The sequence below is a fragment of the Zalophus californianus genome, chromosome 11 (genome assembly GCF_009762305.2).
Source record: "Zalophus californianus isolate mZalCal1 chromosome 11, mZalCal1.pri.v2, whole genome shotgun sequence".
Lineage (NCBI taxonomy): Eukaryota > Metazoa > Chordata > Mammalia > Carnivora > Otariidae > Zalophus > Zalophus californianus.
Window position 1 is genome coordinate 113,234,239 of NC_045605.1, and position 27,439 is coordinate 113,261,677.

The 27,439-nt window shown below is 58.8% G+C and overlaps 2 protein-coding genes across 14 annotated transcripts; one reads left to right on the plus strand and one right to left on the minus strand.

Annotated features, from left to right (window-relative positions):
* Positions 1–63: 63 nt before the first annotated feature.
* Positions 64–6,582, plus strand: LMNTD2 (lamin tail domain containing 2). 9 transcript variants are annotated; one of them, XM_035722698.1, is made up of 15 exons: positions 64–190; positions 1,780–1,987; positions 2,066–2,218; positions 2,628–2,715; positions 2,847–3,005; positions 3,275–3,346; positions 3,427–3,515; positions 3,842–4,137; positions 4,382–4,461; positions 4,550–4,638; positions 4,753–5,146; positions 5,236–5,432; positions 5,725–5,840; positions 5,930–5,982; positions 6,403–6,582. In XM_035722698.1, exons 2-15 carry the CDS (start codon positions 1,800–1,802, stop codon positions 6,544–6,546), a joined length of 2,118 nt encoding a protein of 705 aa, XP_035578591.1. In that variant the 5' UTR covers positions 64–190; positions 1,780–1,799; the 3' UTR covers positions 6,547–6,582. The 9 variants fall into 9 exon arrangements, with proteins under 9 accessions (XP_035578591.1, XP_035578587.1, XP_035578590.1 ...); XM_035722694.1 differs by lacking the exon at positions 64–190 and adding an exon at positions 1,392–1,523; XM_035722697.1 differs by lacking the exon at positions 64–190 and adding an exon at positions 1,404–1,481.
* A 539-nt stretch (positions 6,583–7,121) lies between these two features.
* Positions 7,122–26,730, minus strand: LRRC56 (leucine rich repeat containing 56). 5 transcript variants are annotated; one of them, XM_035722705.1, is made up of 13 exons: positions 26,646–26,730; positions 24,548–24,621; positions 23,894–24,072; positions 20,375–20,462; positions 19,448–19,508; positions 11,344–11,440; positions 11,032–11,271; positions 10,119–10,302; positions 9,555–9,731; positions 9,410–9,474; positions 9,065–9,201; positions 8,735–8,853; positions 7,122–7,494 (listed from the first exon to the last, which is right to left on the minus strand). In XM_035722705.1, the coding sequence occupies exons 3-13, from the start codon at positions 24,056–24,058 to the stop codon at positions 7,151–7,153; spliced, it is 1,677 nt and encodes a 558-aa protein (XP_035578598.1). In that variant the 5' UTR covers positions 24,059–24,072; positions 24,548–24,621; positions 26,646–26,730; the 3' UTR covers positions 7,122–7,150. The 5 variants fall into 5 exon arrangements, with proteins under 5 accessions (XP_035578598.1, XP_035578596.1, XP_035578600.1 ...); XM_035722703.1 differs by having other exon boundaries at positions 8,735–8,868; XM_035722707.1 differs by having other exon boundaries at positions 11,071–11,271; positions 26,646–26,729.
* Positions 26,731–27,439: the final 709 nt, after the last annotated feature.

Here is a 27,439-nt window from a genome sequence, read left to right on the forward strand (position 1 = left end):
ACGCCCATTGGCTGTCCCTCCTGTGCCCCGCCCTTCCCATTGGCTCCCCGCCCGCCCCGCCCCCGGCGGCGCCCAGGTGTGGGCGGAGCTCGGCGGCGCGGAGGGGCGGGCTGAGCCTCGTCCACGCACGCCTGAAGACCGCGAACTACGCGGAAGCGCGTCCTCGGCCGGCTGGCAGCGCGTGAGACAGGTGTCTGGCTCCGCTCCCGGGCCGACTTCCTCAGAAGCCCCCCCCAGCCCAATAAGGCCGGTGCTTAGGGTGGGGGCACCGGCCTGGGACCCCGTAGCCTGTGCACCCAGAGGGGCAGACGCGGCCCGCCAAGGCCAGGGTCCCACCGACCCGGCTCTCTCAGGGCCCGTCGTCAGGACGCACAGGGGTCGGGAGCTGGGAGCCCCCGCGGGAGAGCGGCGTGCTCTCTGGCTGCAGCCAGGCTGACCGTCCTGGTGGGGGAGAAGGCTGCCCTGAGGTTGCTGGGGACAAAGCAAGACAATGACCCTGGGCTCTTTTCCCCCACCCCTCCCTGCCCCCAGTGGGGCCCAGGGTCTCCTCGAGTTGTGGACACACGCGGGCACCCTGTGCCTGGCAGAACCCGAGCCAGCTCAGCAGCCAGGGTCCCTCACAGCCTCAGTGCTGTCTGTGGACCAGGCTTTCAGAGCCTGCTCTGCCTCCTCACAATGAGCCATGGGGGGTCCTCCTGCCTGCCTGTATCTTCCCCAGCACAGGAAGTCCTACAAAAAGGCAGAGTTGAGAGTCTTAATGAATGAAAGTGAGGTGGGTGGGTGAAGGCTGGAGGGCATTGGTCTGTGTGTCAGGTCTGGTGCCTCATTTTTGTTCTGGGGCAGAGGGAACTGTTGTCATAGTTAGGAGAGTGTCCCCACGGCTCCCCAAGGTGGTGGAGATGAACTGGAGAAAGAGAGGCTTCTGACTCGGGGGTTAGGTAGGTCGGCATCAGCCTCTGAGTGCAAAGATGCTGTGGAAGCACTCAGAAGGGGCTCACTGCTGGGTAGAGTCCAGTAAGCCCCCATACACAGGGCAGTCTCCAATACCTGCCGCAGTTAGGCTGGGGAGGGACCGTGGGAGCCTCCTCAAGGTTCGTTGGGGGCGGCAGACTGGGTGTGTGACCATGGCAGGCCCTGCTGGTCACCCTGTTGTCTCCTGTGCCTGCTAAGGCCTGCTGGTCAACAACCCAGCCTTTCAGAGTTTCTCCTTCAGGCTGGGTCAGGGGGTGGGCCCAAGGCTCACTCAGGCCCTGGTCTGGGGTTTCCCTGGAAGCTCCTGGTAACAAACAGCCCCTCCCCTTCTGAGTGCTGGTATCCATGGCAACACTCTAGAGCCTTTCTTTCCCTAGGCCTGCTTGGATTTCAGGCCTCAGGTGAGTGTTGGGGGTAAGGCCCTGGGTCTGGGGGCATCACAGGCAAAGGACCAGTCCCTCTGTGGACCCTTGCTTTAGGTTGAGGGACAGGACCTCAGGTCCTAGAAGGTAAGGGTGACAGGGGGATGACAACAGGAAATGCGCACTCAGGTGACATGTTGCTTGTGGGGGGTGACCTGCTGCCTTGTCCTGGTCAGAAACACACAGATGTGGGCACACATGTGACCAGCAGTCTAGTGTCCTGTGGGGTGCATGCACACACACGCGTGTACACACACACAGACCTCTTTGGTGTGGTACTGTCTAGGGCTGTCAGGCATAGGCACACGCTCGGCCACGTAAGGAGAACCCCACCGGGGCATCCACACATAGGACACAAGAATGACAGCCACACTATCCCTTTCAGCTCCCCTAGGAACATCGAGAATGGTCCCTGAGTCTTGCCAAGAGGCTGAAGGAGCCGAGAAAGAGGCTTCCTTATCCCTGGTGGACCAAGAGCCAGTCAATGGCCACCTGGAGCCTCCAGCTGGCACACCCCAAGAACCAGTGGCTCCCACATGCCCACAGGACACCAAGCCCAGCTCTCCACGGGTGGTCTTCTCTGTTAACCTGCAGTAAGGAAGGGAGGGAGGGGTGGTCAGCCACTTGGGCCTGGTCAGCCAGAGGGCAGGGCCTGATCGCTGGCATTGCAGGTTGGCCCCTAAGTCCCTGGACCCTCGAACCCTGCAGCTGCTGTGGGGTCAGCGGGGACTAGAGATCCAGGCCCTGCGGTGGGCCATCCAGAACCACCGGGATGCCCGGCATTGCCACGTCCTGCACGAGGTGGCTGGACTTCCACCCGAGAGGTGAGCAGCCAAGCGCTAGTCCCCCAGCTCAACCCAGCCTCTGTCCTGGCCAGAACTCCTGGGTTTTGTCTGACCCCATGCCCAACCACTGGTCCTGACTGACACTCCAACTTGATTCTTACTCTGACCTTTGCCTCTAGCCCTAAGCCTTACCTGGACCCTGACCCTCTACCCTAACCCTGAAAAAGTGAATATATTGTGAATGTACCCAGATCCTAACTCTGAACACATTTTTAGTCACTGAACCTAGACCCCACCTACAACCCAGACTTCTCAGAGCCAGACCTGGCCTAGCCCCTGGAACTCTGTGCCCTTGGGCCCCCAATGTCAGTGAAGAGGGGCCCCTCCTTCTCCCTTCCTTGGTTACTGACCTCGAGGTAGGGGCTGCTGAGATTGCCCCTTCCCCCAGGAGCGCACGCAATCGGGAAAAGTTCCTGCAGAACCAGGTCCAAAAGCTGACTCTGGAGTTGAAAGAACAGAAGGAACAGGCCCAGCTGGTGAGGGGCAGGTGGGATCAGGGAGTTGGGCAGGGGACCCAGGCTGGGGTGAGGATCAGGGGCCAGGTAGGGGTTGGCCTTGGGGGTCGGCACCTGGAGAAGACCTTGCCCACCTATGCACCCTCCTGGAGCAGGAGAAGTCCCAGCTGGAGGAACGTCTGCTGCAGACCGTGACCACAATGCAGCAGCTGGAGGCTGAGCTGCAGGCCTTCCAGAAATCCTGCCTCCTGCAGCTGGCCCGCTCCTCCTGGGTGGGTCGCATATTACGATCTTCCACCGGCAGTGTGGAGGTAAGCCCCACTCCGCCCACCTTCCTGCCTCCCGTGTTCCCCTCCCCAACCCTCTTTGGACATCCCCTGGGTAGCCAGTGTCTCTCCTTCAGGTGCTTTTGCTCGGGGGAGGGGGGCTGGCCTGCCTGGGAAGCCATGGGGCAGGGAGGAACCCTCTGGTTCCGCCCAGTGGACGCAGAGCAAGTGTGTGCCTCAGGTGCTGGTGAGGTCAAAGGAGGGAGGCTCTATCCCCCAGCCCCTGCCCACTGGCCTCCACTCCCCCTGTGCAGGTGGTAACTGCAGAAACCCTCATGGACTTCAGTGACCTCTCTGAGAGTGAACAGGGTCCCTCCACTGGGGAGGTAAGCAAGGCCCCCATGTGCTTTCACAGCTGGCAGCCCTGCGGGAGGGGAGGGCCACATGCCTGTTGCTTCCTGACCAGGGTTTCCGGCTGGAGGATGTGGACTGGAACAGCATTGCCCAGCGGTATCCCAACCTCTTCATCAACATCGAGTCCAGCTCAGACCAAAAGTAACTTTGCCGGTCTGGCAATCCTCCAGGGGTGCAGGGCAGGGGGGAGAGCGTGCCTTGGCATATGTGGGCCAGAGTCCAAGTTCTACCTTTAATGTCTCTGGACAAGTAACTTACACCTTCGAAGGTCAGTTCTCCCATCTGTAGGACGAGGTTCACAGTGAAGGGAAAGGGCTCCTGAGCCCTCATGGTCCTTCCAGGAGCCTCTTCCCTAGGCTGGGTCCCGGGGTGCCCCACCCACCTTGGGGAGGCTAGATGGGCACAAGGCTAGAGTCTAGAAGCCAAAACCAGCAGCAGCGAACAGATCAGTAGACTGTGGCCCACAGGCACCCACGACCCCTGCCACCCCCACAGTCCCCACTGTTGGACGAGTGGGGCTCGGAGCTGCACAAACAGCACGTGGAACAGCATCTCAAGAGTGTCGAGTGGAGTTCCCTGCCATTCGTGGGCACTAGCAGCTCGGGGGCCGCGGACTCTGACTCCAGCAGTGGCCAGCTGGCTGAGCATTACCGCATGCAGAAGGTGACAGGACATCCACCCGGCACGCCAGGCCACAATTCTTCTGAGCTGACAGAGGCACGCTTGAGGAGCCTCAGCGGGGAAATGCAGACACAGCCTGAAGGTGGAGTGGAGCGGGCCTCCCCAGTTACCCCCCCCCGCAAGGCTGTGATCTCTGCCCAAAGCCCTAAACACCATGTCCCCCAACAGCTTGGTCTTCACAACTGCCCAGAGCAAGGCCGCTCCAGTCCCATCCCTAGGGGTTAGGGTGGTCTTGGATGGTAAGTGCTGCTGTCTTGGCACTCTGGCTCCAGTACCCCCCTGCCCCCCCAGGCCCGTACTTGGAGTTATACCTCTGCTTCCCTCAGCCTCCAGGGTCCAGCCCTCCTGCTCTGGATCTGACCCCGGGAGCTGTTCCTCTCCCAAGTGCACCCTCAGGGTGCTGCAGGTCGGTCGGGCCTCCCATGAGATGTCCACAGTGGATGTTCCATATGGAAGTACCCCTTCCAACAGGTCTCCTTTCTCTGGATCTCCAGAAAGCCCACCAGGACCAGCCTGGCAAGACTGTCCTGATGAAGGAGTCCTGTGCAGATCCAGAGCACCCACATTCCGAGCGCCATTGGAGGTGAGGGGGTGACCCGGTAGGGTCACAGCAGGAGTGGGTCTTGACTGGGGCGCAGCGGAGGGGTGCCCACGCCTCTCTGCACAGTGCCCCTGCTCTCCCTGCTCCTCACCCCAGCCCAACGGGTTCCTGCCTGAAGATCGTGGCTGTTAACGGCAGGGAGAGGTTTGTGCGCATCCTCAACCAATCGCTGGAGGAGACTGCGGACCTGGGTGGCCTGATGCTGCAGCAGCACCTGCACGACTTCCCTGTGTGCATGTATCGCTTCCCGCTGGGCACGCTGCTGGCGCCGCGGCACCACGTCACGGTGCGCCCCGCTCCCTGCCAGCCCCCGTGGCCCTGGCTCAGGCCCCCACCGCTCCTCACCCACTGCCCCATTGATGTCCACCAGGTTTGGGGCGAGGGGCCCCGCAGCACCAAGAAGCACCTGCCCTCTTCCTTGGGCCAGGAGCCCGTGCACTTCTGCTCCAGCCGGGGATGTGTGACTCTCCTCCTGAACCCCAAGGGCGAGGTCAGTGTGTTTCCCAGCTGGAGGTGGGGTGGGGATTGAGCCCCACGGGATGGGGGTGACCGCTGTGCCCCTCCCGGCTGGCCCCGCAGGTCCTGAGCAAGCATCAGGCCCCCCACTGCGTGTCCCCCACCTCGAGGATCTTCGCCGACAACACCGATTTGTCCATAGACCGCTTCTTGCTCTCAGAGGCTGGGCATGGGGCTGACACCTGCGAGCAGAAGCCTGGGCCTCAACACTCCCACGCGGGCAGGGTGCGGGAAGCCCGGGCCAGACGTCGGAGGCCCGGGTGGGCACTGCGGGTCCCTTGGTCCCCGGCCCCACCCTTGCAAAAACCGTCTCCCCAGACTTCCTGCTAAGGACCATTCCCCTACCTCAGGTCCAGTCCCCTCTGGGGCCGCTCCCCAAGCTGGTTCCTGACCAGGGCCACCACCTACCTCCGCAGGTCCCGTCCTCTCCAGGCTCGCCCCCCAGTAATTCAAGACCACCCCCAGGCCCCCTGCCTCCCCAGGCCCCTTCCTCTCCAGGACTGCCCTTCCCGCGGGCGGGATCCGGATCTCACGACCCCCTCGCCCCACCAGGACACGGGTCCTCTTCCCCCGGCTGAGCACCAGCAAGATCTTCCGCCCACGGGAGGTACCAGCGCAGTCGGAGGCCGCCGAGACCCTCGCGCCGGAGCTCCTGCCCGCCATCCCCGGTGAGCGCGCGGGGACGCGGAGGGAGGGTGGGCAGCCCGCCAGGGAGGTGGGAGGCTGGCCTGACGGATCGCGTCATTGTTCCCCGCAGAGGCTGGTCTGTGCCTCGAGGACTGCCAGGCTAGGAAGGAGCACAGGGTCCGGGTGAGTGTGCGCGCGCGGGCTGTCCCGCGCCCCTTTGCGGCCCTAACCCCTCCGTGCAGCCCTCCCCCGCCCCCCCCAGCCCCGCGCGCCTCTCAAGCCCCGCGCCCCTTCCCCTTCCCGGCCCTGCCCCCTCCGTGCAGCCCTCCCCCGTCCCCCCCAGCCCCGCGCGCCTCTCAGGCTCCGCGCCCCTTCCCCTTCCCGGCCCTGCCCCCTCCGTGCAGCCCTCCCCGGTCCCCCCCAGCCCCGCGCGCCTCTCAGGCTCCGCGTCCCCTTCCCCTTCCCGGCCCTGCCCCCTCCGTGCAGCCCTCCCCCGCCCCCCCAGCCCCGCGCGCCTCTCAGGCTCCGCGCCCCTTCCCCTTCCCGGCCCTGCCCCCTCCGTGCAGCCCTCCCCCGTCCCCCCCAGCCCCGCGCGCCTCTCAGGCTCCGCGTCCCCAGGTATGCCGGAAGAGGGTGGACCGGAGCTGCCCGATGGTGGCGCTGTCGGTGCAGAGCACGGCTGAGAGCAGATACGGCTTCCGCTTCCTCCCCTGCCCGCCGGTCACCGACTGGAAAGCTCGGTTGTAGGGGGTGGAGGGCAGCGCGGGGGTGGGCACCAGGGACCGAGGGGCCGCGCTGGGAGAGAGTCGTGGGAGGCAGGCAGTGCCGGCTGCATAATTTATTGAACCAACCTCGCCTACGAAGTAAACGGCATTTATGTGTACACCTGAGAGTCGAACGGGATTCGCGTGGTCTGGGGGTATCCTGACCCAAGGGAAGGAAACTGGCTGTTCCATTCCTGCGTGCGCGAGGAACCGCACAGATCCACCGGGGATGGGAGGCCTGGCTGCACGCTGGCATCTGGAGGACCTGACAGAGAGCTGATAGGGCCCCGCTCCAGCCACCTCGGCCTGGGCCGTCAGGCGGAAGGAGTGGGCAGCTGGGCCAGTGCTGGGGACCTGGGCTCTCTTAGCCTGGGATCTTTCTTGTGCCTACGGCTGGCAATCCCAGCCCCTGACTCTCCTCCACCAAGAAGGGTCTCTCCTATGTCAAGCTCATTACCCACCCCCCAACACACCCCCCAAGATGCTCTGGGTTCCATGAAGCCAGAGTTCACATGGGGCTCCCATGACCATACTGGGGCTCCTTGGCCCGCAATCCAGGCCAGCTTGGCAGTGGGTGGGGGGTCACACTAGGGGTGGGATTGGGCTGGGGTGATAGGGTTCAGGTGTGGCATGCACCGGAGGCGGGGGGATCTGGCTGCTGAATCTGGTGCTGGCTTTGAGCCTGGACATCCTTGGGCTCTAGGGCTTGGGCCTGAGGTCACCTCCAGGGCTCTCAGATCCGTCACTGTAGCCAATCCCTGCCCTAGGCCAGGTCCCTGCCCTAAGCCAGGCCCTAAGCTACATAGGGCTCTGAACCTCCGCCTCCGGAACTGCAGGCCTGTGGACCCCCAGTAACTGTTGCTAGAATCAGAAGGCATGGGCGTCTTGGGGGGAGAGGGGGTCAGGTTACAGCCCAAAGTCCTGGAAGGCTCTGGAGAACAAGGAAAAGACAGCTTGTCAGACAGGGGCCCCCACAGAGATCACTAGGTAGGGGGTCACCACAGGCGAGGTTGGCAGTGTACACTGTGTCCCCTGCGGCCCCTCCCCCAGCCCTTCACCACCCCCCAAGGCAGCATCCCTCCCTTCCATTTCCCGTGCTCCCCTGGGAAGCTGTGTCCCTGCAGCCCTGTGACTTCTGATAGTTGCTGGGCATGCAGAGGCCACAAAGCCTGGGCTCTGGCTTTGGGTCACTGGATCCCATCCCCAAGGTGGCCCCGGGCCAGGTCCTAAACCTCTGCTATAAAGTGAGCCCCTGGCACTCCCCCCCACCCTGCTCAGGGCAGACTGGGCAGTATGGCCATGGTCACCCCATGCTGACCTGGACCTGGCCTGGAATGGGAGGCTCCAGTACCCTTTTCTTCCCTGAGACGCCACTGCCTGTCATCACTCCGCCACCTGGCTGCCCTGCCTGGTCTCCCTCAACCCCCCCCCACCCGCCACCCACCCAGTAGCTGACAGCCCTTGACTAGCCGGTCTCAGGGCCCGCCCTCTCTAGCCCCCCCTCCCCCCAGGCACCTGCCAGCACATGGGAGGCAGAGGGTTTGTCTCTCATGTCCTGGTTCCGTCCTGGCCCTTTCGGCTCCCCCACCCACAGGAAGGTTATTCGGCCAACCTTTAAGCCTGTGTACCTGCTGCCCCCTGCTCCCAAGGCCCTGTCCCAGACTTGCCCGCTCAGTTCTACCAGTCAATTCAGACCCTTCTTTTAGGAAGCCTCCCTGGACCCTGCTGGCTGTGGGGTCTCTCTGCCTTGCAGTCCCTCCTCTGTTTGTTCCACTCGGCCGTGGCCACTCTGAAGCCAGCGTCCTGAGCCCAGCACAGGCCCTATGTGCAGGGTAAGGGCAGCACCCTCCCTGCCATAGTCTGGCCTATCTGGTAGCCTCTCTCTCCATTGGCCTGTGCCCTGCTCCCTGCCCAGTGGGCCTGTCCTGGCCACTCGTTGCCACCCTGCCCTCTCTTTCAGTCTAGACTCCCTGCTCACACCCCCCTCTGTCCAGCTCCCGTGGCCTGATGATCCCATGGGCTCAGGGAGGAGGACTTTAGATCGGAATTCCTTAAGTGTAAGCGCCCCCCCCCCCCCAGGAGAGGACCTCCCTGTTGCAGCCCGTCTCAGAGTCCAGCTGAGGAAGGGGGCCCGAGCTGATGAAGGCAGTGTGTGGGGTCACTCTCAATACCTGGGGCCAGGCATAGGGGGCTGGAGGGAGTCTTGGGCCTGGACTTGTTCTCTTGCTCTTCAGGGCCCCTCCAAGGGCCCCAGGGGGCTGTGGCACCTTCTTGCTGGGACTCCAGGGACCTACCAGGGAGGGAGCTAGAGTGGGGGAGGGGGCTGCAGCCCTGCCCTTGGAGCCAATTCCAAATGAGTGTGCCCCTGGGATGATCCCCCAGCCTCAGGCTCCCGTGGCCAGCCCTCCCGCCAACCTGGGTACCCAGGCAGTCCCCAATCATGCCTTCCCACCAAACAGGACATGCGGTGGTAGGTCTCGGTTGGGGTGAGGGGCACCCACCGCAGGCACAGCTCCCTGCAGGCTGGAAGCCTCGCCAAGGCCAGGGGGTCACTGCTGTCTGTAGAATCAGGCCCTGGGACGGAGGCAGCCAGGTCCTTCAGCCTGTGTGGGGGCAGCTGCTCCGGACCTGCCCAGGCCTAGGGGGAGAGAGGGCTGGTTTGGGGGCACAGCCTTCAAGGGGGCTGGGTGGGGAGTGCCCTGAAGGTAGGACTTATCTGTGGAGGGGGTGAGAGAGCTGGGGCCTCTGGCCAGCAGTGGCTGTGGGGCAGGGTACTCTCAGGCCAGGACACTGGTCCCCTGTGGTAGTCCTGGAGTCCTGACCCAGCTGGGGGTGGCGGGGCCTACCTGGCACTGGTGTCGACGCTCCCGCAGGCCTTTGGTGGGGTTCCCGCAGAGGACTCGGCCAGCACCTAAAGAAGAGTGTACCGCTAGGTCTGGTTTGGGGTTAAGGGGCTGCAGGGTCAGCTTGCTGCTGAGATGGCTTAGTTACCATGGGTGAGGTTGCTGGTGTCATCCTCTGGAGCTGGGTCCTTGGGAAGCAGGCTTTCAGGCAGAGGACCCCCAGTGACCAGTAGGGAGAGGGGCCATGGCCTGGGGGCCCATGGCTGGGTCTCAGTCAAGGAGAGCTCGGAGCTGAGTCTCTGAATGGGGGCTCCATGGGGATGATCTGCCCGAGGGTCAAAATCAGAGGTCACGGAAACCCACACCAGCTGGCCAGCCCAAAAGCCCCCCCTCCCCCAGAACTGTCCACAGACCAGGGACCCCTGCCACCCAACATCTGTGTGTCTGGAGGCCCATGCCTCAGCAGATGCTGCTCACAGGGAGGTTATCCTGGCCTGGGGGCAGGTGTGCAGGGCTCTGGGAACAAAAGATTCAGGCTGAGAAGGGGTAGATGTGGCTATCCATCCCTGAGAGGCCTAGGGGTGTGCTGGGGGTACAGAGCTCTCTTCCTGGGGATGGTAGGGGGTGGAAACCTCTTCTGGGGCTCAGTCAGTAAGGTCTCCAGGCTGGGTGGGACAGCCCTTGCTAGAAGGCCGGTGAGTGGCTGCCATACCCAGCCCAGGGAGCAGGCCATCCAAGACACTGCCCTCCTTGATGGCCTCCTTCACCATGAGCCAGTCCTGGTCCAGCTTCTGGGAGGCCGGTAGGCCTGTGTGTGTGGCTGGTACCTCATCCAGGACCTGCAGCTGGGGGATGAGCTTCCTCACCTCTGCCCGATAGTTGTAGCCCCGTGGCACCTGTAGGAGGGAGGGTGTGGCAGGCCTGGGTGCAGTGGGCCCTTCAGGCCAGCTCTATCCTGTGGCTTTCTCCAGGCCCTCTGTGGGGCAAGGCAGGGGATCTAAGGGTTGGTGATGCTGGCCCCAGCCTGCCGGGGCTGGCCTGGGCCACTCTGGCCCAGCAAGGACTGTGAGGACCCTGGGCTCTCACCTGTATGTGATCTCACTCTCTGGGCTCACAGCCAGGGCCCAGTGGTGTCCTCTGGCCTGTGGGGCTGCCCTGAGCTCAGAGCTGCGGCCCCGCTGGGCAGCCCCTGCACACCGGTCCCACAGCACAGAGCCTAGCAGGGCAGGAGGCATGAGCCCCAGGTGTGCACGGGCAGTGCTGGGTGTGTGCAACTGTGGAGGGTGTGCATGGGCCCACGAGGCATGAGTGCATTCCCCCCTAGGGCATGCTCAGGCCTGCAGGGGACGGAGGGGGCTTCAGACTGGGCCTGTGTGTGTGAGATTCCATGTGCAGACTGAACAGACTTCGCGCGGGTGATTATGGGCTGGGGGGGGCAGCGTGTGTGCACGTGGGCCTGTGGGGCCCTGTGGGGTCTGGTCCGGGCCCAGAAGGTCTCCAGCGATACAAGAGAATGAGCTCATGGTGAACAAGTCACAGGGTGCAGGGGGGCCGTGCCCTGGGGATGCTCCCGTGCTCAGGTGGGCAGAGAGGCCCCTGGGATTGTGGGGGGGGCCACAAAGTACCTTGCCCTCCTGTGCATGGTGGGTGCCCACCACACGCACCTTGTTGGAAGGGCTGGGCCCTGGCCGCAGGCACACCAGGTTGCCCTCCAGGGTGAGTGTGGCCAGCCTCGGGCACAGGTGCAGATAGTGCACCTGCCCCAGGTCCTCCACGCTGTTGCCCTCCAGGTCTAGCACCTCCAGCTGCTCCAGCAGGCACAGCGGGCTCAGGTCTGAGACGTTGTTGTAGGAGACGTAGAGTTCCTGGGGTGGCAGGGGGCTCAGCCAGGGCTTGGCCTGGCACCCTCTCCCTAGCCCAGGGCACCACAGACCCACCTTCAGGGCCGGGAAGGAGCCAATGCCATCCAAGTCAGTCAGGCCGCAGCGAGCCAGCCACAGCACCTGCAAGTGGCCCAGGGAAGTGCCCAGGTCTCTGTAGAGGGCAGGGTTGGCTGGTCAGCACTGTTCTGGGCTGGAGGGCCATGTCTGTATCCATGAAGGCCCTATGCCACACCTCGTGCCCATCCACCACCCACATCCGGCCCTCTCCAGGTGCAGGGGTGCCTGTGAACTGTGGCTTGTGTGTGGCAGCCTCCAGGCCGAGGAAGGGGCCCCAGAGCCCCCTGCCTCCCTGCATTCCCTCCTTGCTGCAGCCTCCTGGTCTCCAGCACGGGCAGAATCCACCTTCTCCTGCCCCTGGAGGGCCTGAGGCTGGCAGGGGGCGGGAGGGGCCGGCGGGGGCGGGTAGGCAGGAGTAGGGTGGTGGGGCCCACGCTGGACAGCTTGGCTGGGCCCCACCTACTGCCTGCTGCAATGCGGGTGGGCAAGCTGGCCCTCTCCCCAGTGGGGTCAGCCTGGGGGGCTTCTCCCTTCCTCTCTCTCTTTGGCCTTTCTTGGGGATGGCTTCCCCACATTACAGCCCCTCCCCCAGCCAGCTCTGCCTGCAAGACCTACTCCACCCCTGCCCAAGCCCTGGACGTGCCCCTGCCACCCTCCCTCTGCCTACCTCTCCCCTGCAGATGGGCAGGCCAGGCCTCTCTGGGCCCTGCCCCTGCCTGCGGCATCCCCTGACGGGGCCCGGGCCCAGTGTTCAGACCCTTTCAGTTGGCTTCTGGGATGGTTTGGATGGTATTTCTTTTGCATTTTCCCTGTGTTCCCTGTTCTCACGTATGGAGCTCTGCCACCGGTGTGTTGGTCCTCTGAGAACGACCCTTGTCTCTGGTCGTCTTGGTCCCCTTTAGCTGTTGTTGCCTTTCATTCTGCATTCCGGGAGATTTCCTCATTCCGACCTTGCCCCTGACATTTTTATGTCGGCTGTCCTACGTCTAATTCTGAAGTGCTCTTCATTGCTGATCCTTTTTCATGGCATGCTGTTCTTGTCTTGAAGATACGGAGAAGCCACATCTTCTGATCTCTCACAATATTAGTTGAAGAAGTTTGGAAGTTTTACTCCCCTCTCGGCATTGTCTGGTCTCCTCCGGGACCCTTTGTTTTGACCTTTTCCTTGTGCTGAGGGACCCTAATATTTCTAATTATACTACTAATAGCTTCTTGGGCATTCAAACTGGGAGCGAACGTGTGGAATCCTGCTTGGAAGAGCTGAGCCACTGGGGGCCCTGGCATAGGGGGCTTCCCTGCTGGGCACGAGGTGATAGTGGGGGCCAGTGGCTGGGGGTGGGGCGGACCCGTGCGTGACTCCCACGCTTGCACCTGCGGCTGCCTGTGGGGTGGGCTGCCGGGTCTCCCTGTGTTCTCCAAGTGCACCCTGCATTTTCGTGCCGAGGACTTGGCCCCTGCCCCTCCCCCTGCTCAGATGCACATACACTTGTCGCCTCCTTTCATCCACGTGACATAAGGATGACACCCTCAGGCACCTCTTCCAGTGCTCACGCTCCCTGCTGGATGTCTGACCGGCCCTTTCATCTGGACAGAGCCCCCTAACCTTTCGGTTACAGAGATGCCCCATGTCCCCAGCCTGTGGCCCTGAGTGGATTTTCCCATCATCTCGTAATTGGGCTGAAATGTGTGTCTAGTGACTTCTTCAAGAGGGGTTAGTTAAACTATTTTCCTTGGTCTCTAACTCATTCAGAAACGCTGGCTGGGCATGAAAGTCTCGGTTCATGCCTTCTTTCCACCGTCCTGTCTTCTGGCTTTGAGTGTCTGTATGGGGAAGTCTGAGGAAAACTTCACTCGTCTTCTTAAAGGAAGACGCGGTCTCTTCCCTTGGCCGCCTCCAGATCTCATCTTTATGTCAGTAACTCTGTTAGGGTATGCCTGGGTGTTGGCAGATCACTTTTGATTTTTTTCTTTCAGGCTGTAGTTGAAAGTCTTCTTTTATGTCTGAAGAGTTTTCTTTAATCTTTAAGCATTTGTTCTGTTCTATAGTTTCGGTTTCCTTCTGCAGTGATCGGTTATGCACATGTCAGAACCTCCATCTGCCGCCCGCCTCACAGGCTTCTAGACTGCATTCACGCGCAGTGAACTGGGCTCGTGGTATCATTCCTGTCTCCTGTGCAATCTCTTGATTGGGTTTCCTGCAGTATGTCTTTCAAGTTTGTCTTCATTTCTGAGCTGGTGTTATTGTTTCATTCCATCTGTGTTCAGAGTCTGTGCAGGGGAGACTGGGTGCTATGTGCCCAGCTGAAAATGGGGAGTTCTGTTTTATTGGGGAATAACTAGCAGTTTTTTTTTTTGCTTCATCTCAGATTAAATAGGAAAATTACCAGCTATTTAGAACTAATGACAACAAAGTATACAAAATTTGTGAACCCTGCCTCAAGGTGTACATAAAGAGAAATTTAGGGGCGCCTGGGTGGCTCAGTCATTAAGCATCTGCCTTCGGCTCAGGTCATGATCCCGGGGTCCTGGGATGGAGCCCCGAATCAGGCTCTCTGCTCGGTGGGAAGCCTGCTTCTCCCTCTCCCACTCCCCCTGCTCGTGTTCCCTCTCTCATTGTGTCTCTCTCTGTCAAATAAAATCTTTTTTTTTTAAAGATTTTATTCATTTGACACAGAGAGAGAAAGCACAAGCAGGCAGAGTGGCAGGCAGAGAGAGAGGGAGAAGCAGGCTCTCCACTGAGCAGCGAGCCCGATGTGGGTCTCGACCCCAGGACCCAGGGATCATGACCCGAGCGGAAGGTAGCCGCTTAACTGGCTGAGCCACCCAGGCGCCCATCTGTCAAATAAAATCTTTAAAAAAAAAAGAGAAATTCACATCCTTAAATACATTTATCAAAAAAAAAAAAAAAACCTGAAAGGATTACAACAATTAAGCTGAGTATTTGGCTTAAGGAGCCAGTAAAAAAACAACAGCAAATTGCAAAAAGAACAAGAAGAGAAGACATAATAAAGATTAGGGTGAAAGCAGTAACAACCAGACACATTGTAGAGAATACTAGCAGAGCCCAGAGCTGATTCTTCAAAAAATTAATGGACAACCACCAGCAAGACTGATGAAGGGCAAGAAGGAGACTATGCAAATAAACACACACCATCTTAAAAGAGGAATAGTTATAGCCGGAACAACAATTAAAAAAAATAGAAGACCACTATAAACAAAGTACATGCCAACATTTTTGGAACCCTAGATAAAGCCGGCACCTAAAGAAATAGAAAACTGGATGCTGACCCCCCCCAACCCTGTAAGGCCTCGGATCTGGACTGGTTTTAGAAGTAAGTTCTAATTAGCCATCATGGAATAGACACTCTCGATCTTCCACAACTATTTCTCATACAGGAAGTTTTGAAATTAGAGCAACTGAACAGAATAAGAGGCAGGAGAGGCAGCCTGGGAGTCAGGCCTTGACCCCGGAACCAGAGGAGCACAACACCAGGGGCTGAGGGGGGTCCCTCATGAACACAGGCATGAAAATGCCCAGCAAATAGGGTTTCAGTGTTATGGTGCTTGTAACTCAGCACGATCAAGCAGAGTCCCGTGCACTGATCGCCTAAAGGTGAATTATCACTTTCTGACCATGTTGACAGGGCAGAGAGGCTCAGACACACACCCATTCAGATAAAAGACAGACCAAGAGTGCCCGCTGCTGTCTTGGTAATACCGAAAACCAGCTCCAGAAGGTAAGAGAAAGAAGCATGAGGGCTGGAAGTGAAAGACAACCCTCATAACGTGCTACTAATACCATCATCAAAACGGAAACCCCAACGGAATTAACAAACTATTTGAATTTGAGTTTGGCAGTATTGCTAAGGCGAAAATAAAGACACAATATTGCCAGATACAAGACCCATGTATAAAACTGTGTTTCACTGATTTAAAGAATGTGTTCTAGGGGCGCCTGGGAGGCTCAGTCGTTAAGCGTCTGCCTTTGGCTCAGGTCATGATCCCAGGGTCCTGGGATCGAGCCCCACATCGGGCTCCCTGCTCGGCAGGAAGCCTGCTTCTCCCTCTCCCACTCCCCCTGCTTGTGTTCCCTCTCTCGCTGTGTCTCTCTCTGTATTTACTGTCTCAAGTAAATAAATAAAATCTTTAAAAATAAAGTAAAATAGGGGCGCCTGGGTGGCTCAGTTGGTTAAGCGACTGCCTTCGGCTCAGGTCATGATCCCGGAGTCCCAGGATCGAGTCCTGCATCGGGCTCCCTGCTCAGCAGGGAGTCTGCTTCTCCCTCTGACCCTCCCCTCTCTCATGCTTTCTGTCATTCTCTCGCTCTCTCTCAAAAGTAAATAAAATTTAAAAAAATAGAAATAAAAATAAAGTAAAATAAAATAAAAAATGTGTTCTAAATCAGCATAATGTTTCTCTACACTTGTAATAATCAACCAGAAAATACAACAGGGAAAGGACCTCATTCATGATCATAAAAATACCATGAATGTGTGGGAATTACTTTCGTTCTGGTTTCAGGGAACCCTGGCTTCACAGGGGCCGGGGTCCTGCCCCGTTCCAAGTGGCAGTGGGGTAGCTGGGGGCCTGGTTAGCACGTGCCAATCCCAGCTCCGTCTTCTTCCCAGTGGCTGGCGTGGGTGGGCATATACACAGCGCAAGTCTGCCCCAAGAAGCGCAGGAAGAACGCCAGGAACCTGCTGTTCTCAGGAGACACAGGAGGGCACGCCCCTGTTACACATGAACCACATGCATGTGTCAAAGCCCTAACCCCAGCACCCCAGAATGTGACCCTGTCTAGAGCTACAGTTGTTGCAGATGTCATTCTTTAAGACAAGCTCACACTGGAGGGGGGAGGGCACTATGCCGTCTGGTGTCCTTATGCAAAGGAGACCTATGGATGCGGACACGGGGGGAATGCCGCGTGAACATGAAGGCAGATTGGGCTGATGAGTCTACAAGCCAAGGAACACTGAAGCTTGCCAGCAAAGTCCAGCAGGAGGAGAGGGGAATGAAATGGGTTTTCGCTCACAGCCTCGGAAGGAGCCAGCGCTGTCCACCTTGATCCTGACTTCTGGCCTCCACAACTGGGAAAGAATACATTTCTGCCACTCAGACCACCCCGCTCATGGTGCTCTGCTCATCAGAAATCTAACACACTCCCTCAGTCCGCCTGTGTTAAGGATGCCTGTGCTTACAGAAGCCATCGGGTACTGGGAGGGGACATGCATGAGGATGGAGGGCCACACGCTGTAGGGAGCCTGGCTGAATGAACCTGACCCCGGGAGCCAACGCTGGGCTTCTCGTCGGTTCCACGGGAGACAGAGGTTCTTGTCTGTTCTGTTCACTGACACATCCTCAGTGTTTAGAACCGGGTTTGGCCCAGATACGCACTGTTGGACACAGGTTTCTATGCCTTGAAGCTGAAATCTAACTGATAGCATTCTGATACCAAACTTTATAGGCAAGTGTAAAGACTCTATTAAAAATATAAAAACACATGAATGGAGAGCAATCTCATATTCATGAATGTAGATGACCTAGCAAATAATCCAAATTAGCACATGAATCTTTTTTAATTCTAAAAAAAGAATTCCAGAAAGATTCCTGTGTGTGAAACCCAACCAACAGTCCGTAAACTTCAAATGCAAGAAGTGTTCAGGAATAACTAGGTCATTTTGGGAAAAGGAACACTGAGATGAGGGAATCCAACACGAAGCAATGAACACAAAGCCGTACCAATACAAAGTGCAGCCTTGGGGCAGGACCAGACCGGCAGACGGGACGCAGAGCTCCCATAGTCAAATCCACATGTGGGCCCCCTAAGTGGCAGGGTGGTGCCACCATTGGCAGGGAAATGGGATTGCTGGGTAGATGATGTTGGGGAAACAGACTCACTACATGGCAGGAAATAAAGCTGGGTCCCAACCTCATGCCACAGTTGAAGGTGACCTCACAGGTAAGTTGGATGAAAGTAAAAGGTGAGACCATAAAAGTGAGTAAGAGAAAAAGTAGAATATAGCCCCCTGACTTTGGGGGTGTGAACGAACTTCCTAAATAAGACCCCAATCACCAACCAGAATTGATGGGACGAATCAAGACGAAGGGTTTCTGTTCAAGTGAAGGCCGCCACAGCCGGGGTGAGTGGGAGCACCTTGCAAATCTAAACCACACTCAGTATACGAAAGAACCAGAAAGCAAGAAAGAGAACCCACCTGAAGAATTGGTACAAGGCATACGAAGAAGCAAGACTCGACGGCATCAGTAGAGAAATGCACGCGGTTAAGCTGTAGTGAACAGCTAGTGAGTGTGCTTCTTCCCACACAACTAGTACTAAGGATCAGCTGCTCTTGTGTGCCGCTGACTGGGGGCAGAAGGCTCCGAGGCTGGCAGCGCCTTCCTCCCACGTCCGCGGCTGTCTGGAAGCAGCCCCACTGCATGGACCGTTCTTCACGCCAGCCGGGGCTGAATTCTCTCTCAGCTTCCGATGGACGGACAGACGCTGTGTTAAAATTATTTTCCAGTCCTTAAGATACTGCCTGAGATTTTATTTTATTTTATTTTCAAGTAATCGCTACGCCCAACATGGGGTTCGAACTCTGGACCCAAAGATCCAGAGTTGCGCCCTCCTCCGACTGGGCCAGCCTGGCGCCCCTCCTGCCTGAGATTTTAATGTCCTGAATATGGTTGTTATCAGCTAAGTCGTAATAGGAGTTTACTGGACTGTCATGTTTCATTAGTTTCCTTTTACGAACTTTTGTCCACCTTTAGCCCATGGACATTAGCAAACGTCCCATGGCCAAGTTTCAGGATCTGATAACAGAAAGAACCGCAGGACTCATTATGTTTCTCACTATTGTCACCAAGGGACAGAACATGTTTTCTTGCAGTTTATGATCTAATCATTTTTCTTGGAATTGTGTTGTCACAAATGGTGTGTCAGATTTCTTAGTTTTATAATATTTCCACTTCTCTTTATAACCTTCATTCTTTATTTTACATGCTCTTCATGGACCTTATTCTTCATTGAGCTAATTAGTATGCCTTAACAAGGAAGGAATAAATACAGTTTTTCATCTTTGTTAAGCTCTCAGTCAGAACACTGCTTAACCACGCATGCGAGGCGTGTCTCTGAACCCCGTTTCCAGACCCTCACGTGCAGATGCGGTGGTGCCACGACACCCGGCTCACTGCTTCTCTGCTCTGGATCTTGGGCCACGCACTGAGGGCCACGTGGTCTTCCGACTTTCTTTGCTTCCATTTCCAGATCGTCAAGTGTTTTATTAAATTCTTTTTGATTTTTTTAATTTTATTTATTTGTCAGAGACAGAGCGAGCGAGAGAGCGAGAGAGAGCGAGAGCATGAGTGGGGGGAGGGGCAGAGGCAGAGGGAGAAGCAGGCTCCCCACTGAGCAGGGAGATGGAGCACGATTCGATCCCAGGACCCTGGGGTCATGACCTGAGCTGAAACCAAGAGTCAGATGCTTGACCGACTGAGCTGCCCAGGAGCCCCAAACCAGCAGTGTTTTCATGCCACCCATTTTGCTAGAACACCTAAAATGGTCTGATATTACTTTGGCTTGGTTCTTTCCAGCCAATGAGGTAAACAAAGGACATCGATCTGTGCTTAGTTTTGAATGTTGTCTTTTAAGTTGATTATTAAAGTGCTGTTGTGTTTTATGTGAGGCCGTGCTCATCTGCTCTTCTTGCTGGGAACGAGGGCTGATTGGCACCAGCATGACCCCCAGGCTCCCAGCCCCAGTGGTACCGGGACGCCCCAAACCCTGAAGGCTTGGGTGGTGTTGGGGCACCCACTGGACTCTGCTTGCTGGCTGGGGACCCTTCACTGAAGGTCGGGGGCACCTTCCAGGCACCCCACAGTCAGCCACACGACCTGGTATGACCGGCCTGACACTGAACACAGGCTCCGGGTGGCATAGGTCACCCTCAGCCGGGGCCTCCACCCAGCTGGGGTGGGTGACATGAGCTACATGTAGCAGAGTCAGGCTGGAAGGGTGGGCATTAGGGCCAGGAGATGGAGACAGTAGGACACCCAGGAGCCTCTCAGTGGGGACCCCCCCATGCCCAAGAGGGGCACTCACCTCACGGAGCCCAGGCAGCTGCCGTTCAGCTTCAGCTGGCTGAGGTTGGGCAGGTGCACCCCTATGTGCCACAGGAGGGAGAGATGGGTGACAAAGCCTTACTCCCTCACTCACCTCTCTGCACCCTCGTCAGTGCCCCGTGGCTGCTCTGGGTCCTAGTGCAACCTCAGGGCCCTGTGCTTACGTCTGTGGCCTGCCTCGAATGAAGTAGGCACAAGGAGGTGCACCTGAGCGGACCGAGCCACCTGGAAGGCCGAGAGGCCACTGGACTCGGGAGTCTGCTTGGAGGAGGGGAGCCTCATTGGCATGGGTGGGGCCACCACAGCTTGGGTCCTGCCCCTGAGCCACGTCCCAAGCCCAGCCACAGGCACCCAGACCATAACCTCCATCAGCTCGCAGCACTGGGTGCCAGAGCACAGGAACCCTCTAGCCGGTGTCTCCGTGCACGCCAAAGCCCCTGGCAAAGTGTTCTGAGTTAGACTCTTTTGAAGAACAGGCACTGACCCTGCAGGACAGTCCTGATCCCTTAAAGAGGGGTGGAGCATGGGCCTGTGGGGCTCAGGGCAGACTTGTGGGGCACAGGGCAGACTTGTGGGGTGCAGGATGGGCCTGTGGGGCGCAGGGCAGACTTGTGGGTCACAGGGTGGGCCTGTGGGGTGCAGGGCGGACTTGTGGGGTGCAGGGCAGACTCATGGGGCACAGGGCAGACTCGTGGGGTGCAGGGCAGACTTGTGGGGCACAGGGCAGACTCATGGGGCTCAGGGCAGACTCGTGGGGTGCAAGGCAGACTTGTGGGGTACAAGGCAGGCCCGTGGAGTGCAGTGGTGCACAGACCAGAGCCTGGCTGGCAGCACTGGAGCGGATGGGCCCTCAGAAAGAAGTTGGAGCTTGCCAGTGGCAAGAGTGTGGACAGGGAGGGGCTCTCACCAAAGTTCCCCAGGCTGTTCTCACGGGTGTTGACACACATCTCCAGCATGTTCACCAGTCGAAGGTCATCTACCTGGGCCAGGGCCCGCTGCAGAAATTGATGAAGAGTCAGCCCTGGGGACTGGACAGTGGTCCCTCCCTCCCAGTGACGTCCCCGCCTTTGGCTGGGAGGCTGTGACAGGTGGCAGACATTTCCCTGCCTCCTCTATGCTGATCTCAGCCATGGATGGCTTGTCTGGTGGGGTATGAGGGCACAGGATGTGAGCAGAGCTAGTAACTGTGCTTGGCTGGTGGGCCTATTTGCAGAATAGGGCCTGAGGGGTGCCAGTGTCCAAATGAGACCCACGGAACAGGCCCCAGTGTAACAATGGATTTAGGACTGGGTTGAGGGCTGATGTGAGCGCTGCTGGGGCTGAAAGGACAGATGCCCATGTCCTGTGGCAATGGAATGTCTCCTGAGCCTGTCTCCTGGGGCAGCCTGGATGGCAGAAAACATGCATGAGGAACTTGTCATATTGAGCGGAGAGGTGCCAGCATGATGTGGGCAGAGTAGGCTTGGCTTCACTTGATAAGGTGCTGTGAGACACAGGGTTCAGAGGGTAGGGAGAGAGCCCAGGAGATTTGGAACCTGTGGGTCTGGAAAATAAAGTGGTCTCTCAATTCCAATCAGCCAAACAAAAAGCTGAGAAGGTCTGCAGGTAGGATGACCCAGTGAGTCCGTCTCGGGGAGCAAGCCAGGTTGCTCCATGCACCTGCAGAGGCTCTGGGGCTCTCAGGGGAGGCCTCCGGGAAGCTGGTGACCCTGTTTACAGTGACTGAGTCTGCAGAGAGAACTGTGTCCAGACACCATCGCAGGTATGGCTCTTGGCACCCGGCATCGACTGGACTCTACCGTGTTGAAAAGCACGTGTGATTGTGGACCTCTGATCACCAGCATGCTGTGGCCTGGACTGGGGTTCACGGAGATCATCCGAAACGACAGTGTTTGGGGCCATGTTCTCCAGCCAGGAGCCAGGCGGAGAAGGAAGGAGGTCCCAGGATGGACAGAAGCCACACAGGGACAGAGCAATCTCTAATCAAAGTGTGTTCCCAGCACAGGGCGCCCAAACATTTGTCCAGTGGGTGTCAGTGCCATCAGACTTCCTTCTTAAGGGGGAGAGGCTGGTGAGTTACCCTGCTGTTCCCACCCTGCAGGCTGGCTGTGAGGGCCACTCTTCATGCTTCCCTGGGTCCTTCTTTGAATGCACCCAATGTAAACACTTTTTCCCAGGACGCAGACTCACCTGACGTGTGGTTAGTGGGGACTTGGGGGTGTGAAGGCTCTGAATGTGGAGGCAGGTGGGCCATTGCTCATAATTGTCACTCTTCCCCTGAATTAGAACTGTGTGTCTGTTCCCCGGCCAGTGACAACACAGACCCCAGAGCAGGTGGCCTTGTCCATGCTGGACTTGGCCAAGGGAGCCCTCAAGTGTGCATCTGTGGTTCACCTGCTGCTTACCCCCAGGTGTTGATCACGAGCAGGGCAGCCCCACGTGGCCCCTTTAGCCTGGATCCCAGTGGGAACCCAGTGCAGACCCCAAGCCTGGGGACAGAAACCTGTTGTTGGAGCCAGAGCCTGGGTGGTCTGTGGCCAGCGATATGTGGACATAGATGACATATGGGATACAGAAACGCACCAGGCCAAGGTGTCAGGGAAGGAAACCTGCCAAGGACTGCCACAGGGCGCCTTAGTGTCAACAAGATTCACCCAGGAGCAGTCTGAGGTGGGCGCCACCCTGAGTATGACAAAGGGCGTCCATGCCGACCTGAGGAGACAGATTCACAATACTGTTTGCACCCCACCTGGCCTGATTTTGTAGGGATCCCAGGCTGTACAAAGCCTTCTGTGTGGCAGGGACATCTCCTGGGGGGGGTGGTATCCTACCATCCATCTGAGGAAGACACAGTGACCATACATACTCCTGCACAACACTCCCTGTTGGGCACTGTCTCCCACGAATGAACACAAAATGAAAAGGAAATGAAACAGATTCCAGTGAACACCAGGAATGTCTGCAGCTCCTGGCCTGGCTCCTGGTGTGTGGTACTGGGGGGGTGACAAGGCTAGGCCCACCTCCAGGTCCAGCCAGGGTGTGATAGGGGTCCCTGCTCTACCTGCACCTTGCTCTCGGCACTCCCTGCCATGGCCAGGCTGGACCCTCCCTGTCCCGCTGTCCGGGGCAGGGAGCTCTGTCCCCAGCCAGCAGCTCTGTCCAGTAGAGGAGACTCTAGCTCTGTGCACAGGTTAGACAGTGCCCAGAGTTTCCTCTCAGGGTCAGGCTGTTGTCAGTGCAGCCTGGCCTCCCTGTGGCCCCAGGAGGGCCACCCCAAGCTCTGTGCACACCAGCCCCTCCAACAAGTCCACCTGCTGTGTCTGAACCCAGACCTCATATGTGCAGAGGGACAGGACCCCAGAGCTGGCTGGTACAGAGGTGGCCTGCAGCTGTGGGCCTGTCTCTGTCCCCTGGGGCAGTGTGGGGGGCTGTTGAGGAGCTGGTGGGAGGGCCGTCCTGATGGGCTCCATGCTGGACCAAGACCCTGGGATGATATGGGCCTGCAGGCATGGCTGGAGGGCCACACGCACAGAGGAGCCAGCTTGGAGTCTGGGGGGGGGGGGGCCTGGAAGGAGTGTCCCTTCCCCCTTCACTGATCAGGCAGTGTGGATGCTTTTGTGAGTTAGTTGGTCAGGAAGATGGGCAGAGACCTCGGGTAGCCAGGCTCCCTTCTGCATGTTGGTGAGCATGTCACCCTCGGGTCTCCAAGGGACCCCTCCCCAGGCACCTCACCCTCTTACCCTGTGCAAGGGTGCTGTGGGCCTGAGGGCTGCCTGGGCAGTGCCTGTACCTGGTGGGGCCTTAGCATGGCCAACAGTGGGTGGGGTGCAAAGCTGCCCAGAGTGGGTGCTGGGTGGGAACCGGGACTCAAGGGGGCTCTGCATATCTAGGTGGGCTGCTGGGTGGGAGTGGGGGGCCGCAGGTTTGGGAGAAAGCCTTCACCAGCTGCCCCAGATAACAGTCAGTGGGATCCTGGAACGGCCCCCACTTAACCAGCCCGCCGTGGATGGCAGGGCTCCCTCATTCTGCATGTGGTTTCGTTTATTCCTGGCGGTTTGCATCTTATGTGCCATGCACGCACATGGTCTGCCGCTCTGCCTCCCACCAGAACAATGGCTGCTCGAAACAGGGGCTTCTCTGGTTCATGGAGTGGTTCACGGAGCCCAGTACACAATGTGTACCAGGCAAACACTTGTGGAGTTCCTGCCTGGCTCATTCCTGAGTGCCTGGGGGACATCTGCATCACTAAGCACCTGCGGTGGGCCGCGAGGGTGGAGCAGGTGCCGGGGACACAGCAGGGCTGAGAGTGTCCATGAGCCGGGCAAGGCTAGGAGGGCTGAGGACTGAGTGCAGGCCGGACATCGACCCTGCAGTGGTGCCCCATGTGGACCCCCGAGGCCTGAGCCCCCAGCCCCCCAGCACTCACCAGTCGGGCAGGTGACAGGCACTCCTCTACCAGCTGCTCCCTGTGGCTGCCTGGGTCCTTGCTCCGTGGGCGGGGGTTGTGCAGGCCTTGCCAGCTCAGCTCCCGCACTTGGACAGTGGCTGTGCTTGGCCGAGGCCCGTGGGCTTTGTCCCAGGCCTGGTCCATTCACACCCAACCTGCTGGGATAGGCAGAGGGCAAAGGTACTAAGCCTTTGCACTTCCTCTGATCTGCAGCTGGGACCCCGCACAGCAAGCCTTTGGGGCTCATCCCGCCTGACTCTGATGGGGCTCTCACTTACTTAGTCTCAGCCTGCCTGGGGGCTCATGATGGCCTCGCCATCGCCCACTCAGCCTTAGCTCACACCCCACTGGGGTCTGGGCGGGTCACCTCCTTGTGTTTCTGCTCATTCTCCAAGGTCCACAACAAGGGTGCTGGTTCCAAGCTTCCTTATCTGAGGTCCTGCCTAGGCTCTGTGCCTGAGGGGGGCCAGTTGGCCCCAGGTCATATTTGCTCCGTCAGCTGTGACCATCAGCAAGCCATTGGCTCAGGGCCAGTGCTGTGCCTCTCCACCAATGATCTCCAAGCCTGAGGGCCCAGGACCAGGCTCTCAAGCATTCCCCCCACCCACCCCTATGCCCACTGAGCCCCCTCACCTGGAGGCAGCTGCCTTTTCCCACCATGGGTCAAACATCCAGATAAGGGGGCAGCATGGGTCTTCAGGTGGCACCTGTAGGAGAGAGTTGGGGTGGCATCCCAGCCAGGTCCCTGTGCCAGGGGACTTGGGACAGGCCAGGCTGAGGTTATAGGGCCCATAAGTGAGCAGCTGTGGAGATGGTTGGGGCTGTCAGTGTGGGCACTGGCCCTCAGGTCAGATAGGGGACCTGGACTGGCTGATGAGAAAGACAGTCAGATGGTGACTGACTCCATTCTCTTTCCAAAAGGGGTCCTGGGTCTGCCACTCTGGACTGTCTGTCATGGGCTGGCCTCCTTGGCACCCTGTCCCTCCTGAGACCCCTCACCCTCAGGCTCCAAGGGAAGTTGTCCAGTGTGTCCCTAGACACCTGCATGAGGCTCACCTGGCATTGCTCCCTTTTTTTTTTTTAAGATTTTATTTATTCATTTGAGACACAGAGATACAGAGAGAGAGAGAGAGAGAGAGAGCACGAGCAGGGGGTGAGGCAGAGGCAGAGGGAGAAGCAGGCTTCCTGATGAGCCAGGAGCTCGATGCGGGGCTCGATCCCAGGACCCCAGGATCAGGACCTGAGCCTAAGGCAGATGCTTAACCATCCGAGCCACACAGGCGCCACTGGCATTGCTCCTTAAAGATGCAGATGCCTGGCCTGACCCCTGACCCTGGAATCATCTCTAGGGTTAGAGCCAGAAGTCTGCCTGGAATGTTCTGGGCACTTCCCTCCAACGTGGGCTGAGGCCTCACTGACTGCTGCACCTGAGTTGCCTCCTGCCCTTCCTGGATTTACTTTCCTGATCAGTCTGACTCCTTGTGTTTTACAACTCATTCTTTTGAGTGAGCACTTCACCCCAAGACAATGTGGGCTCTGTGCAGGCAGGATGCCTGTGTCCATAACGCACAGAGAGGGGCTCTAAAGTATTTTCCGGAGGAATCAGTGAGTGTGGGGGGTGCACATTCTAGCACTGCTCTTATCTCTCAACCCCCTGGACACATTCAAGCTGCATCCTCTCCGTCATGCCTAGGGCTGGGAGAGGGGCCATCTGGGCTTTGACAGAGGCAGTGGAAGCAGCTGCTGAGCCCTGGGACAAGCTGCCCAGGGCTCTGTGTGCCTCAGTGGCCTCATCTGGAAAGTGCTCTGTATACTGAAGATCCAAGGAGGTTAAAGCCATGCAGGTGAGCCCCAACATATAGACTCACAGGGTTTCCAGCCAGGATTTCTTTCCAAAAGTTCCCTCTGCTGTCTGCCTTCCTCCAGCTGGTTTAAAGCCCCAAGCCTGGCAGGAGGACCCCACCACCGTGCCTCCTGGGAAATGCTGCTCACCCTCATCCCAGGCTCGTCAGTCCTGGAGTATGGGCCAGTCAGGCTGCAGCCCCAGGACGCCTTTGGGCAGCACTAAGGGCCAAGCCCCCTCCCTTTCTTTCTGCGCCTAACGGCAGCTGACGACCTCCTACCGCTGACTAGGCCCAGCACACTGGTCCCGTCTAGCCCAAAAGTCTCAGGGTCCAAGGAGCAGGGCCTGGGTTGGGGGCTGCAGCTGTAAGCACTGTCCCCTGGCGTTCATGCATGGGCTGGGACTGTCTGTTCATGGCTCGGGCCCACCCTGCCCTGCCACTCTGGGAGCCCCACAAACCTCCCAAGTTGGAGACCTGTGGGCCTCTCTGTCCCCAGAGCCCAGACTAATGCCAGCCCCTGGCCTGGCTCATCAGCTCTCTGAGTCCCCTCCTCAGTCCCCGCTATGGAAACTGCCAGATCCGAGTCTGGGTCCCTGCCTCCCTCTCCCCCGCAGGGTCAGGGCCTGGGAGTGTCCACCAGCTAAGGCTCGGAGGGCTGAGGACTGAGTGCGGTCCTATCCCGTGACTGGGAACCCCTCGGAGCACGGCTAGGGGTTGTGGGCAGCGCCCCTGGAGGACCAGATTGGACATCTAGGGGTACCACTAAATCTCCCACTGGCTTTGCTGCTTCATCCTAGGACCCGTCCTCGGCCTCAGTTTCCTGCCAGGAACGGGGGAGATACAGCGAGGCTTGAGGCCCCAGGCCCAAAAGCGTGCTTGGGTCTCACCTGAGGGGTCGGTCTCGGTGCCACGGCCCTGGGCGCCCTCCACTGCCGGGCGCTCACTCCGACTCGGGGTCGTTCTTCCGGTGGCGGGGTTGCGGGGCCTGGGCACCATGGCAACGGGACATCATTTGAATATTCAAATATTCATGAGGCCGCGGGAATCTCCGTGCCTCCGCGGTCGAGCCACGCCCCTTAGCAACGGTTGCTAGGGCCGGCCGGCGGGGGCGGGGCAGCTGCCAACCCGGTTTGGGATCCGGAGGGTAGGGCCCCACGCGAGGGGCATCGTGGGCTGGGAGGGAACCAGGGGCGGAGGTGAGACGCCATCAAGCCGCGGGGGTCGGGGGGCCGGACAGTCTGGCCAGTTGTCAGCCCCTGAAAAGGCGGTGTCTGGTGGAGACCAGCGCCCACATTTCCCAGCTGGGAGGATTGTCCCTGAGGCCCTGGCCTTGAGGGATGTACCCCCGCCTCCAAGTGTGGCCGATGCCAAAACAAAAGGAAGCGCTGTGGTAAAGGACCCCCCTGAAGACGAGGGAAATCCAGACCTGGACACCCGGAGGGGAGTTTGGAGTGTCCACACTCGCGAGGGATGCCACCACCCGCTTTCATTTATGCGCCTTTACTTCGCGTCAATGCGCGTCAGGCGCAAGCCCGGCTCTGTTCTAGCCACCGCGCAGTGCGCAGGACCGCCAACCCGACACAGCCACCGCACGTGGGGTCGGTGATGTGGTGGGGGCGGGGGCGGCCCCCGAAGGGGGGTGGTCCGCCAAGATCACGGCCTGCAGGGGTTGAGCTCTAAG